Below are 15,599 nucleotides of genomic sequence, written 5' to 3'. Positions count from 1 at the left end.
GCATAGATGCTCCAAAATCTCTAACTTGCCTCCTGACATTTAAGTGGTCACAGCTGGACGCTCTTATTACAAACAACATGGTTATTCACGACTGTGTCCAATAGTGCTCCGGTGATGTTTAGTTCCACATTTCTCTGGAGACCATACTGTAAAAAGTCTATTAGGAATAGAAATCGTACTGATCAGTGCTTAACCTGTACTTGCCATTTATTTCCATCTTCATGTCCGTCACAAGTACTAGGTTTTTAATTTTGCTAGAAAATTAATGCTTCTGGTTATTATCACATATAAACTGGTAGCTGGTTAGATCCCCTGCCATATAATGTCATAAAAAGGAGGACATGGTTTGATTTAAAACTTACTTGTTAGCTAAAAAATTATCAGCGGAAATCCAGACAGAGCCGTAACAACTACTGGTTAAAGGGGTTGTCCACTACTAGGACAAGCCCTTCTTGATCAAAAATGTTTGGCCCTCCTGTGCCGGCGTTGTTCCCATGGTGTTGGCACTTGTTCTCCCGGGACTCTCACGCGGTGCGGTGTCACAACGGCCGCCAATCAGAGCTGGCGTCACCGTCTCCGGACAAAATCGAACATGAAGAGGAGGTCCGGGCCACAGTTGATCTCCAACTTCCTCTTCCTGCTCAATTCGACAAGAGGCGGGAACAGTGACACCGGCACGGATTGGGCGCTGGCGTCACGTGAGCCGAGGTTATACACAGCCAACAACTGGACTCTGCTACATCTGCAGCAGAGAAAACTGGGGTTTAGCAGTAGGGGAGAGCCTCCGACTGGTGAAGATTTTACTTTCTGCCGCTAATAAACAAATTGGCTTTTCCAGTTCCAGCGCACCGTTAAGACCTTCTTAAGAAATGCCAGTCTTCATAATTTCCCCCGTTTAATCTATGGTCTCGATGATTGACATAGAGCAGGATTTCAAGAACAAAACTCTGTATCACAGTAATGTAGAAAGAGAAAACCATGTTGCTTTTTATTTAGGTTACCTTGGGAAATCAGTTGTAGAAATTTTTTAATTTTTTTTGCTTATTATGGAGAAGCTGCCGACAATCAATTATTTTAGAAATGTTAAAAATAAATTATCTCCAGTGGCAAAATTAAAAAAAACAAACAAAAAAAAAAAAAAAAGATCAAATTTCTTCATTTCCAATTCAAATCATCTTCCGGGATCTTTTGATACAAACCCACAATGTACAAAACAGGTTATATTTTTTTTTTTTTTTTAAAAAAGGATCATGTAGAGCAGAGAAACTCTCAAGTCTGTAATTTCTTTCAAACCAAGTAGAGTTTCCGTAACATGTCCCAGGGGTCTGGAGCAGGACATTGATGTCACTTCACACCGCGGTCCCTCGTCTTCACGTCCTCCGTGTCTTTTGTCTTTTTTGAAGTCTTTTTGCATCCTCTGGGTTGGCGGGGTCAGCTCCAGTCTGTCCAAGAGCACGGACTCCTTGCAGACGGCTTGTCAACTGCAGCAGCAGGGGAAACAACTAGTAACAGGGAGACAAGAGAATCAGGACTTCATAGAATATTTAGAAAAATAAAAATTATATTAAATAGATATATGGTAATTTTTTATTTATTTATTTATTTTGTAACTGTGGGATCTGACCTCCTCCATATTAAAATTTAATTTACAAACATTAGACAGAATTCCAAAGATGGCATCCAATGTGAACGATGGTGAAAGTAAAGGTGACAGCTAATGTTCATGACCAATGAGTCGCTATTTGTGACAACTTGAATAAAAAAAACAACACAATTTTATGCCTACATACAAGCAGTATTATAGTATATTCTTGTACATAGGAGGCAGTATTAAAGTACTGTATATGCTTGAATATAAGCCAACGCGAATATAAACCGAGGCACAAAATTTTACCACAAAAAACTTGAGTATAAGCCTGGTATGCACGACCTCCTCATCCCCACCCTGGTATGCACGACCTCCTCATCCCCACCCTGGTATGCACGACCTCCTCATTCCCACCCTGGTATGCACGACCTCCTCATCCTCACCCTGGTATGCACAGCCTCCTCATCCCCACCCTGGTATGCACGGCCTCCTCACCCCACCCTGCTATGCACGACCTCCTCATCCCCACCCTGGTATGCACGGCCTCCTCACCCCACCCTGCTATGCACGACCTCCTCATCCCCACCCTGGTATGCACAGCCTCCTCATCCCCACCCTGGTATGCACGGCCTCCTCACCCCACCCTGGTATGCACGACCTCCTTATCCCCCATCCTGGTATGCACGGCCCCCTCATCCCCATATCCGGGTATACACGGCCCCCTCATCCCCAACCTGGTATGCACGACCTCCTCATCCCCATCCTGGTATTCACGGCCCCCTCAGCCCCATATCCTGGTATGCACAGCCCCCTTATCCCCATATCCTGGTATGCAAAGTCCCCTCATCCCCATCCTGGAATGCACGGTCCCCTCATCCCCCATCCTGGTATGCATGGCCCCCATAAAAAAAAAAACATTAAAAAAATAAACCATCCTACTTACCATCCCTGTACTCCCTCGCAGCGTCTTTTTCCGATGCCAGCAGCTTAAGCGGCCGAGCGATCACATGTGCCCGCTACTAAAGGGAATGAATAGGTAGCAGGCACACATGATCACCCAGCTGCAGGAGATGGCAGCTGCGACTACTGTGCCCTCTATTAAAGAGAAATAAATATTCACTGCGAGCACAGTGAATATTCATCTCTCTTTAGCAGTGGTCACGAGTTAGCCGCAGCAGCTGGCTCCTGCCTCCTGTGAACCAATGCTCCACCGCTGCTGCTTTCCCTCTGTCTTCTGGGACCCTCAATAGGGTATAAACCGAAGAGGGCTTTCCCAGCATAAAAAAAATAGGGATTTTTGTGCACTCAAAGTAAAATCCTTTTCTCCGAGTCATTCATTGGGGGACACAGCAAATGTGCTAAAAAACTTGGCTTGCACTCGAGGATATACAGTAGTTATATTCATGTACATAGGAGGCAGTATTATAAAGTTATATTCTTGTATCTAGGGGGCAGTATTACAGAAGTTATATTTTTTTATACAGGGAGTAATATTTTAGTAGTTATATTCTTGCACATAGGGGGCAGTATTATAGTAGTTATATTCTTGTACATATGGAGCAGTATTATAGTAGTTCTAATAATGTACGTGGGCGCAGTATTATAGTAGTTACGGTATATTCTTGTACATAGGAGGCAGTATGATAGTAGTTATGTTCTTGTACAATAGAGGCAGTATTATAGTAGTTATATTCTTGTACATAGGAGGCAGTAATGAAGTAATTACAATATTGTACATAGGAGCAGTATTATAGTAGCCATGTTCTTGTACAATAGAGGCAGTATTACAGTAGTTATATTCTTATACATAGGGAGTAAGTAGTTATAGTCGTGAACATGGGGCATTATTATAGTATATTCTTGTACATAGGGAGCAGTATGATAGTAGTTATATTCTTGCACTGCATTATGGAACAGACAACAGTAAAAGGATTTCCAGAGTCCCTTTAAGTGCTTTCCACTGATATGATGGCAGTCTTGGATTATGCAATATGCATGGTCATAAATTCCTACAACACAAGCAGCACAAGGAAGCAGAATATTCCACTTTTTGGGTAATTGGACATTCAGTAATGCAGAATTTCATTTTCTAGGCAGCAGACAGAAACCAGAGTTTCCATTCTGATTAACATGAGCCCTGCTGGAATCAGGGACTACTGTGATACTAATTAAGCGCCATAATATGTGTAAGCAAATTATAGTGCGACCCATACGTAGAAGCTGGCATTTTCTTCTGTGAGCTTCATAATTATAAGCAGGGTTTATCTAATACACTTGGCTGTATAAATGCTTAAAACTTCCACTACAACCTGCTGCAGTTTATCAGACGCATGAAACTCTTGAGTTGGATCTTTTCAGTGCAATTAATGACACAGTCTGACCTATTTTCCAGCCAAAAACTGTTTACACATGTCAGGTTAACAAAGTGTGACGGATGGTTCCACACATCTCACCGGCGGCTCCGGCATCTTATGTAATGAGAAACCACAGGCACACACTGGTCATTATTCAGGCCCTTAAGCCATCACTATCAATACACTAAAGGTCATTCTCATAATGAGGCAGGCTACTGCACTGTAGCTGTAAAAACAACGGTAGATCTCTGGAAAAGTTACTAAGAACGAGACAAACTATCTAAATTCCATGTTATCCTATGAAAGCAAAGAAAAAGCCAAAAATAGTCTGTACTCGGGGGTCTAAAAACCACGATCGCAGAAGTCACAACCAGGCCTGTGACGGTGGGGTCCGCCAAAGACAGTGCAAACTTCAACTGGATGTGTGTCCTTGCATGCACATTCAGCTGAAGTGTATTGAGACAGAGAGGCACATTTAATCAGAGGCCAGCCGCTGACGTTGGCGGGTACGTGACTAGGGGAACATGGCAGTGACGTCATGTGCTCCTGACGCTTGCACGCTGACATAAGCTGCCAGATTCGGAAGAGGACGCCGCACGACGAGGGAGTGGAGAGAAGGTGAGTAGAATTGTTAATTTTTTACTATGCATTAAAGAACAGCGGCAGAACGCGGGACATATGCTAGGACATACATACCAGGACAAGTGATGGTTATACCAAGATGGGGCCAAGAAGGGTAACCTACCTATATAACAGGATTAGAATATACGTGTACATGTGCATGTGTGGACAAAGGAATAGGGGTAAGGTGAGCATAACTGCTTTATTTGAAATAAAAATAAAAAAGCACAGTCTGTACCCTTCTTTCAATTCAAGGATATTATACTGTCTGTGTTGTATTTACAATCTAACTATGGAGTTAGTAATGGGGGAATCTCAGACACCTCTCCATTACTAACCTGTGGGATTGATGTCAGTGACCATAAAACAGCTGACATCAACCCCACAACGATTACCCCACTAGCCATCACACCAGGGCAAGTGGAAGTGTCGGGCAAAGTGCCAGAGTAGATGCGCCTTTTCTGGGGCAGCTGCGGGCTGCTATTTTTAGACTGGGAGGTGGAAGCACGCAAGATCCATAGGTCTTACCAACCTGAGAATACCAGCTCCGGGCGAGGCCTGAGAGTCCATGTGAACGGACGTGCGGCAGGGAGCTCCCGCTGCTGTATATTCAATAATCCTACAGAGCCGCTGCTGTTCGGTCCCTGAGGGGGCTTACCGGCGGCGGGGAGACTTGGAGAGTCCGGCGGTGCTGAGCGGTAGCGCTGGAACCGGCGAATATGACCAGGAGACGGCAGAAGGACACGGGAGCCGGGGATGCAGGCGCAATCCGAGATGGCGCCGATACAAGGGAGAAGGTAGACAAGGAGAACGCCGCATGTAGAAAGCGCATGGAGGTAGCGGCAAAGCTCCAGCAGTTTGCGAGAGCGGAGGCCGCAGAGGAGGGAGCCGGAGCTGATACCGAGGAGGAGGAGGAGGAGGAGAGCCCAGCAGGAGAACATGAGGTACAACAGGGGAGAAAGGAGAGCAAAATGGCGGTGGCAGAAGGGGGACCCGAGGAAATGGCGCCAGAAGCTGAGCCTACCTTGAGGGACGTTTTTGCGCTGGTTTCTTCATGTAAACAGTCTCTGACTTTACAGATACAGGAGGTTAAGGGAGACACAGCCCAGATAAATGCAGCCATGCAGAAGATTGACAAACGTGTGGGGGAGGTAGAGGAGAGAGTGAGCACTGCAGAAGATCATATAGTGCAGCTGCAGAAAGCAGAGAAAAAGTTCACTCAAGCTATAGCTGAATTGGCTGCGAAAAATGAGGACCTTGAGAACAGGTCCAGAAGAAACAATATTCGCATAGTGGGCATCCCTGAAAAAGCTGAAGGGAGGAATCCAACGGAATATATTGAAAACTGGCTGTTAGAGACATTTGGAGATATGGCGCTAACAAAAGTGTTCGCGGTAGAAAGAGCGCATAGGGTCCCACCGAAACCACCTGTCCCTGGAGCGAATCCCCGTACCATGCTAGCCAAAATTCTAAATTATAGAGACAGAGATATTATCCTGAGGAAGGCTAGAGACATGACGGATCTGACAGTTGAAGGCCAAAGGATTGCTATCTACCCAGACTATTCTGCTTTGGTGCAGAGACAACGGATGATGTTCACGGGTATCAAGAGACGGCTGAGGGAGCTGGGAGTGCAATACTCCATGATGTTTCCAGCAAGACTGAGGGTGGTGGCGTTTGATAAAGTTCACTTTTTTCAGAAGCCGGAGGAAGCTACCCAGTGGATAGATATTAATGCTAAAAAGCTTAAAGGAAAAGGAGACTGAAACTGTGGGAAGAGTCTGATTTTGTTTACTTATCTGTCAGTTGGAAAAGAGTCATGTGATTGACAACTCAGGGGGTATGGGGGGTGAAGAAGGGAGCTGGATTGTAATCAGTTAAAGTTAAAGGGATGGTGTAATGGCTGTTGGGAAAGGGGGAGGAAGGGTAAGCGGCATATTATAAGTGTATGCAGGTTTCTTGCGTGTGTAAATAAATCTACGTTAAAATATTTTGAGGCACGTTGTTTTTCAAAATGTCTGAAATCCTGTTATGTACAGTGGTGGGAGGAGGGTTGGGAAGGCAATGCCAAACGGAGTGTTCGCTATGGGCGATGATGCCCCACTCTTGAAAAGAGGTGGAATGGTTAGATGTGAGGGGGGATGGGTGGGAGGGGGAGTTGGGAGAGGGGGGGGAGGGAAGTTAGACAGCTCGTGCTCAAGAATGATGATACTCTTAAGGTACCGTCACACTAAGCGACGCTGCAGCGATACCGACAACAGTACAGGAGGAGTGCAGAGCACAGCGCTGGAGGACAGACAGCTGTAAGTATGTACGGTTTGTTTTTTTTTACTTTTAGGATGGTAACTAGGGTAAACATCGGGTTACTAAGCGCAGCCCTGCGCTTAGTTACCCGATGTTTACCCTGGTTACCAGTGAAGACATCGCTGAATCGGTGTCACACACGCCGATCCAGCGATGTCAGCAGGAGTCCAGCAACCAAATAAAGTTCTCGACTTTCTTCCCCGACCAGCGAGAGCACAGCAGGGGCCTGATCGCTGCTGCCTGTCACACTGGACGATATCGCTAGCCAGGACGCTGCAACGTCACGGATCGCTAGCGATATCGTCTAGTGTGACGGTACCTTTAGTGAAGATGAGTCAATTGATGGGGACCCGTTTTAAGATTTTGTGCTGGAATGTGAGAGGCCTGGGGGAAAAATCCAGACGAGCCGCGAGTTTGCAATATGCAAGAGACCAACGGGCCTCAATGATATGTTTGCTGGAGACGCATTTGGAAAGGGAAAAGGTGGATGTCCTAAATAGACGTTGGATTCAAAAGGGATACCACTCTACCTTCTCCACGTATGCAAGAGGAGTCTCAATCTTGGTTCCAGCGGGAGTTCAGTATGAGGAGGTGAAGGTATGTGTGGATGTGGATGGGCAGTACGTACTAATACGGTGTATATTGTATGGAGTGATGATGTGTGTTGCTGCGATGTATATTCCGCCTCCCTACTCTAGCAAAAAGATCAGAGAAGTAATGGAGCGAGTGGAAAGATGGGGGCCAACGCCGTTAATAATTATCGGGGATCTAAATAACATCTGTGATGATTATTGGGACAAAAATAAAAATACTCAGAATAGGTCGGAGGGACACATTACAACATTTGGCACCTATATACAGGAGATAGGTATGATTGATCTTTGGAGGGTCAGACATATTGGGGAGAGAGGGTACTCATGTTATTCACCGGCGCATGCCACGCTCTCTAGAATTGATATGGCTCTGGGTAACAGGATTTTGGACACACTGGTTGGGGAGGTGAGATATCTGCCAAGGGCCTTGTCAGACCATAGTCCAATTGAAGTAGAGGTTAGATTGGAGGGGGCACGTTCGATAAATGGGAGAGATTGGAAGATTCATCCTAATTGGTTACAGAGTATTGAGTTGGAAAGTATAGGACAGGAGGTGGTGGAGTTCTTTGTCTTAAATGATGGAAGCACTGACGCTCTTACGATTTGGGATGCAATGAAGGCGTATCTGAGGGGACTACTGTTTAGGGACATTTGTAGGTGTAAGCGGAGGACGAGAGAGGCAGAAAAGGCAGCAGTTGAGGAGTTGAAGGAGGCAGAAGATGGGATGGCCACACTGCGAACTCCTGAGGCAGAGAGAAGGATGAAAAATGCACAAAACCATTTGGAAAAAATTCTGTTAGACAAAGCTGAGAGGAAGCGGGAATTCCAAAGAGTGTTGTTTTATCAGGAAGGAGAAAACAGTGGGACATATGCTCTCGGTGGTGGCTGCTGCTCAGAGAGGATCTTCATATATACACTCTTTGGAACCTACAAGTGGAGGTAGAATAACGGAAACGCCTGAGATTTTGAGGGCCTTCGCGGACTTCTATGCAGATTTGTATTCCTCCCGGGTGGGTGAATCGGTCGAGGATACATTGACCTTCTTGGAGGGTCTGGATCTGCCGAGACTGAATGAGGCAGATAGGGAGAGCCTTGAGGCCCCTATCACTGAGGAGGAATTGAGTCGGGCATTGATGTCCATGGCTAATGGGAAGGCGCCTGGGGTTGATGGGCTACCCGCTGAGATCTATAAAGGTTTGGCAGAAGTGTTGATTCCTAGATTAAAAATGGTACTGGAGGAAGCTAGGTCCCGAGGGTGCTTGCCAGCCTCTATGAGAGAGGCCATAATAGTGGTTATTCCAAAGGAGGATAAGGATTTGGGGAAACCGGAGTCATACCGCCCAATTTCTTTACTAACTATTGATGTCAAGCTTCTGGCCAAGGTGTTGGCTCTCCGCCTCTCTAGTGTTATTGCGAGTCTGGTGCATTCGGACCAGTCTGGCTTTATGCCTGATAGGGCAACGGCGATTAATTTGCGGAGGCTATATGTGAATTTGCAGGTGGAGTCTGACAACTGTGGTCGAAGAGTGATTGTATCGTTAGATGCCCATAAGGCGTTTGACAGTGTTGAGTGGGGATACCTATGGCAGGTGTTGGAATGTATGGGGTTTGGTCCGCAGTTTGTGGCCTGGATACAGCTGTTGTATTCATTACCGTCGGCTAGAATTAGAGTAAACGGGGAGCTGTCTCGACCTATAGAGCTGGCTAGGGGTACTAGGCAGGGATGCCCGCTCCCACCCCTCCTGTTTGCTTTAGCTGTAGAACCTCTTGCTGCTAAGATTCGGCAGTCTGATAGAGTCCCTGGGTTTAGGTATGGGAAAATTGAGGAAAAAATAGCGCTATACGCGGATGACGTTTTGCTGTTCCTGGCTGATCCGGATGATTCACTGAGAGGGGCCATTGAAATTGTTCAGAGATTTGGTACCGTGTCGGGACTAACAATTAATTGGGGTAAATCGGTTCTTTTTAGGGTGGATGACGTAGGAGAGAATGTGAGTGAGGATGTTGGGGATGAGAGGCTAAAGGTGGTTTCCCAATTGAAATACCTTGGAATATGGATCTCGGTCCCAATTGCGGAGTTCCTACAAAGGAATTTGACTCCTGTTATGGGGGTACTCAAGGCGAAGGTAGATGCCTGGAATAAACTGCATCTATCGGTGGTCGAAGGGTTAACCTTATTAAGATGGTCCTGATGCCTAAAATTCTATATGTTTTACACAATGCGCCAATTTGGATCCCTCGGGGGAAGTTCAGGCAGATTAATGCCCTCTTTAGAAGTTTGATATGGGGAAGACAATATCCACGTATTAGCCTGGAGACGCTTCAGCGACCCAAGGAAGATGGTGGTTTGGCTTTGCCCAACCCGGAAATATATTTTCTTGCAGCCCAGAGTCAGCATTTGAAGGGCTGGGCGCGAGGGGCGTCATCCAGTGCAGTACAACACCTGATGGAAGAGGTGACAGGCCGACGGCCGGTGGTTCAGTGTTTGGAAGATGGCTCCTTGGGCACTTTAGGGAAATTATATCCAACCCTGTTCCTGATTCGTAAATTATGGAATAGACTAAGGCAGATTCGTGGGGTTACAGGGCTGACTAAATTCACACCGATATGGTCTAACAACAATTTAAAGGAATTCGAGGCTCTGGGAGGACTGATGGAATGGCAGACTAAGGGAATTTGCTTTGTTCACCAGATAATCCAGCAGCAAGCATTGAAATCCTTTTCCCAATTGCAGGTTGAGTTTGGTCTGAGATCCGCAGGGGAATATCAGTATGCGCAGATGAGACATGCCTTTAGAGCTCAGAATAAGAAGGCTGGTATCAGGGTTCAAGATGATATAGTGTTGGAATATGTGTGTGGTGACGGAACTACAAGGGGAGTTATTTCCACTCTGTATAAGGACCTTATGCACACATTTCTGCTAGATTTCCCTATAAAGGCGAGAGCTAAGTGGGAGAGAGAAGTGGGGCCGATAGAGAATGAAGCCTGGGAATCGGTGATGGAGTGGGTTCCGCGACTATCCTTGAGTGAACCATATAGGCTCTCGCAGCTATACATTTTGCACAGACTATATAAATCTCCGGAAGTGCTACACAAAGCGGGGTTGCGTGCCAATTCTGAGTGTCCGAGGTGTGCGAGTGAGAATGCAGGAATATATCACATGATGTGGACGTGTCCTAGGCTGGCTGCTTTTTGGGTGGTGGTCTTGAGCCGGGTTGAAGTAGCTTATAAGTGTAGAGTTCTTAGAGATCCGATAGTATGCGTGCTGGGATATGTGGAAGAAATTGGAGTTGACAATACCTGGAAGATTGCAATCGCTAGGCTACTATACATGGCTAGGAAAGTGATAGCACGAAATTGGATAAATGCGGAACCACCTGTGAGGAGGGAATTTCTCCAATATGTACAACATGGTCTAAAATTGGAAAAGGGGGTGTACAAAAAAAGGGGGAAAATAGAAATGTTTAATAGAATGTGGTCTCCTTGGCTTGAACTGGACTGAGGAGTATAGAAGTCGGGTTTCTTAGGACTTGGATAAGGGTAAGATTACTTGAGGCAGAGATGGCCTCAGAGGAGTGCAGATTGGGAATGAGCTGTCTTATGGGGGAGGGGGGCTGTTGGGGTAATGTTGGGGGTTTATTAAAATAAGAAAATGTGCATGTAACATATTGTAATGTAAATGGCATTCTGATGTACTTCGTTATATTGTTAATAAAAATCTATTTAACCCCTTAATGACCGCCAATACGCCTTTTAACTGACCTGAGATATAAGAGAATAGCCTCCCCATACAGATGACAATCCAGCATCTGTCGGTTGTACACTATAGCTGACAACTTGCTGTATCAGCCACGATCAGTATTTGCACCTTCTAAATCTGTTTAACCCCTTAGATGCTGCTGTCAATAGTGACTATATCATTACAAATGGTTAACAGAGCGTGGGGGCTTCTTCTTTGTCCCAATTGGTACCCTCATATCATGATTTTGTTGTCCTGATGTTTGCCATGGCCATTCATGACCAAATAGCGGCCTTAGAGTCTGACGGCTGTAGTAATCTGTTTAGAAGTTAGAGACATTTAGGTGGTAAAAATACACATTTTCATTTCTGTCATACCACTTTGCATTAATTCCTGTAAAGCACCTGAAGGGTTAAATAAACTACCTGACCGCAGTTTTTGATATGTCAGGGGGTGCTGTTTTTAAAATGGTATCACGTTTGTGGGTTTCCCAATATATGGGACCCCTAAAGTCACTTCAAACATGGATAGTTCCCTAAAAAAATAAATTTTGTAAATTTCTTTGAAAAAATGAAAAATTGCTGCTACGTTTTTAAACCTCCTAAACTGCTAACAAAATAAAATAATATTTTACAAATGGTCCTGATGTAAAGCAGACATGTGGGAAATGTTATTTATTAATGGTTTGCTGTGGTATGACCATCTGGATTAAAGGGATAATCATTCAAATTTAGAAAATTGCTAATTTTTTAACATTTTTCTCAAATTTTTGATATTTTTTATAAATAAACACAAAAAATGTTGAACAAAATTTACCATTATCATAAAGTATAATGTGTCACGAAAAAACAATCTCAAAATCACTGGGATTTGTTGAAGCGTTGCAGAGTTATTACCACATAAAGTGACACTGGTCAGATTTCAAAAATTTGGCTCGGTCACTAAGGGGTTAAATAAAAAAAAAGAGAATACCAGCTCCCAGCAGTCTGCTTTAGCTTGGCTGGTTGTCAGATGAAGGGGGACCACTCAATTTGTTAAAATTATGTAATTAAATACTTTTTTTGTTTTTAAAGCTATGTGGGGTCCCCTCTATTCTTGATAACCAGCCATGATAAAGCTGACAGCTGAGTGTTGCAGCCCACAGCTGTTAGCTTTACTTGCGCTGGTTATCTAAAATAGAAGAGACCCCATTTAATTTTTTTTTTTTTCAATTTATTTATAGCACAGGCGCCGGCTCATGAATACTCCTATCAGCGGCACATGCTCTCGCGGTCATCAGCTGGGAACTGCAGCTCTCCAACAGGCGGTAATTATCTGCATGACAGCGCAGAAAACACCCGATGTTCATGGTGCCGAACACTAACAGTAACACTAGGTGTTCGGTACGGACCCCGAACTTTACTGTTCCGGTTCCCCCATCGCTACTGCTGATTAATATCCTTACAGATTACTGCAGGCGTCTTGGGTAAGGAGAAACTGCGATCAGCTCGTTGTTGCATAGACTAACAAAAAAGGCATGGTCTGCAATGTCCAACCTATTTAAATAGGTTGTCCAAATTTGGCACGAAAGTCTGCAGTTACTATGTTTCTACAGACTTGTGAATCTTCATAGCGCACGCTGTCAGGATTCTGCAGTGGTGGTGACGAGACTGGGCGGTCTTGTGAGGTAAGCAATATATCCATTTCTGGCCACATTTCAATTACATGGGCATGGCCTCGCTCAATCCACTTGCATTGAGTGAGGCGACACACATCTAGTCGGAATGTGGCCAGGAATATACATATTGTATACTCGCGGTGATATGACTGCCTGGTTCAGCACCAGCACTGGAGAATCCTGACAGTGTGTGCTGTGAGGGTTCACACGTTTGCAGTCACTTAGAGTGACTACAGACTTCTGGGCACTGTGCCTTCAAATCCATACATACTGTTCTCCCGGCAGATAAGATGCGATTATACCCATTCAAATGTATTCTATTGGACACGGAGGCTAATTTTTTTGGGCTCACTTTTACCTGATTCTACTCAGGAGAGAAGATAAGTCTCTTGCTGATCCTTGACCATTGTGTAGGAGCAATAACCAAGTAACCAACTGTGATTGTATGTGCACAGCGATATGCATCATGTTCTATTGCATTTATAGATTTTGTAGAAATTTAAATGGGTTGTCAACGACTAAAAATGGGGTCTGCTGGTTTTCTGAACTAATGCTATGTCTTGTCTATGGGCGAACTGAGTATTCCTACCCATCCCATACAACACGTAGAAAAGCCTCTAAACTTTTCCTGGAAAAAGAGCAGATCTCCCCCAAGGCACTCAAGTCCTAGACACTGCCTTTAAAGTATTCATTTATATAGTATTTAAGAGTTTTTATATATAAAATGAGAATGTCAGTTCACCACCTCCTCTGGTTAATATGTCCTCCAGGCTGCACGGATCCACTGGCTGAAGGTTGATATGCATCAAATAGATGACATCCAGCACCTCTTTGGACGAATGACCCCAGGAAATCCAAGGTTTCTTAAAACATCTATTTATTTCTTCATATTAAAAACCGGTAACAAAAAAGGTCAGGCAGTTTGGATACACTCATGATTTCTATGCCTTTTTTTTTTTAAATCATGCATGTATCCAAACTGCCTGACCTTTTTTGTTACCTGTTTTTAATATGAAGAAATAAATAGATGTTTTAAGAAACCTTGGAATTCCTGGGGTCATTCGTCCAAAGAGGTGCTGGATGTTAACTATTTAAAGGGAACCGGTCACCCCCAAAATCGACGATGAGCTAAGCCCACCGGCATTAGGGGCTTAGCTACAAGCATTCTGTAATGCTGTAGATAAGCCCCTGATGTTACCTGAAAAATGAGAAAAAGAGGTTAGATTATACTCACCCAGGGGCGTTCCCGCTGCGGTCCTGTCCGATGGACATCACGGTCCGGGGAATCCCATCTTCTTATGATGACGTCGTCCTCTTGTCTTCACGCTGCGGCTCCGGCGCAGGCGTACTGTCTGTCCTGTTGAGGGCAGAGCAAAGTACTGCAGTGCGCAGGCTCCGGGTCTATGACCTTTCCTGTGCCTGCACACTGCAGTACTTTGCTCTGCCCTCAACAGGACAGACAGTACGCCTGCGCCGGACCGCTCCTGGGTGAGTATAATATAACCTCTTTCTTATCTTTCAGGACACATTGGGGGCTTATCTACAGCATTACAGAATGCTGTAGATAAGCCCCTGATGCCGGTGGGCTTAGCTCATCGTCGATTTTGGGGGTGACAGGTTCCCTTTAAAGAGTTTTTCTCATCATACAGTGACATTAGGGGTCCGTTTCATTTACCATTTCTATACCAACACCACTGGTGTGATGCCGGGTCTGATCTGCCTTCCAGTAAGATCACAATGGTATTGTACTGTAATGGTAAGTGAGCAGGTAATAGAGTTAAACTATAGAACAAATGACAGCTCCACGCGTTTGTCCACAAATGGCTTCAGCAGTCGTACGGCAGCTAGACATTTTTGCCTATGCATAACCTATCCATTAGTTGGGATTTTATATTAAGGTTTTGCTAAATCCATTCTAATCCTTTTTAAAAGTTCAACAGGGAACAATTCCTGTTCCCATCCTATACAGACAGGATGAATTATGACATGTTACATCACATAGAAGGCATTACTTTGGTGAAATGCATTAATGTATCAGCTGTTCTGGAGAGCATGTCATGAGCCTGTGTATGGTGTGGGGTAGTAAGAGCTGCACGTTACTATTGAGCGTATGGGTTTAGTTACCTTGTCATACTTGTACCCAGCCAAAAGCAGCAGGAGGGTGAGAGGAAGCGCCAGGTACGAGCCCTGAACTACATCTTGCTCAGGTAGCTTTCTCTGCAATTCAAACAAACAGATCATTCATAAGGTATATACGGTATGTCACATCTCAGGCTTGGCATGCTGCTTTTCTCCTAAACTATAGAATATACATGTGTACACCATTACAGTGCATTGATCTTCATGTACGGAGCCTTTTTAAAGTCTGTCCCAGTAAATCACAGCTTTGTGCGCTGCAGACCTCTCTTTCCCAATTCACCAACAAGTAGCAGCAATCACTGTCTGCAATATTATTTTGGTAGGGGTGTACTCTTATCTCGTTCACAAATCTACAAAAGCACTTGCCAGCTTGAGATTCCTGATTACTCTACACAAACTGCTTGTTTAAATTTGCGCTGATGATGCTGTGATCACAGGACTGCGAGGAAGTAAATAGTCGAAGTAATTCAAGCTTCCTCCTACTCTGACCCATAGTAAAATATTTGGTGCATGCAGACTAAGTAAAAGAAGCTGATAAACAGCGCAGGACACTGTATAATCTAGACATGATTATATGTTACAGCTCAGCATTATGTACTGCAGA

General features: G+C 44.6%; 1 protein-coding gene across 1 annotated transcript in view; it reads right to left on the bottom strand.

Moving 5' to 3' along the window:
- Window positions 1-963: 963 nt before the first annotated feature.
- Window positions 964-15,599, bottom strand: part of LOC138645074 (BOS complex subunit NOMO1-like) — an 81,288-nt gene continuing 66,652 nt past the window's right edge. Inside the window, exons 30-31 of the mRNA XM_069734115.1 lie at window positions 14,981-15,073; window positions 964-1,502 (exon numbers count right to left, since the gene is read on the bottom strand). Coding sequence (XP_069590216.1) covers window positions 1,371-1,502; window positions 14,981-15,073 — 225 coding nt within the window. The 3' untranslated portion in view covers window positions 964-1,370. The remainder of the gene's footprint in view (window positions 1,503-14,980; window positions 15,074-15,599) is intronic.

This window comes from Ranitomeya imitator, chromosome 7, assembly GCF_032444005.1.
Source record: "Ranitomeya imitator isolate aRanImi1 chromosome 7, aRanImi1.pri, whole genome shotgun sequence".
NCBI lineage: Eukaryota > Metazoa > Chordata > Amphibia > Anura > Dendrobatidae > Ranitomeya > Ranitomeya imitator.
Note: the sequence above shows the minus strand (reverse complement) of the source record. Positions and strands in the feature narration are given on the sequence as shown.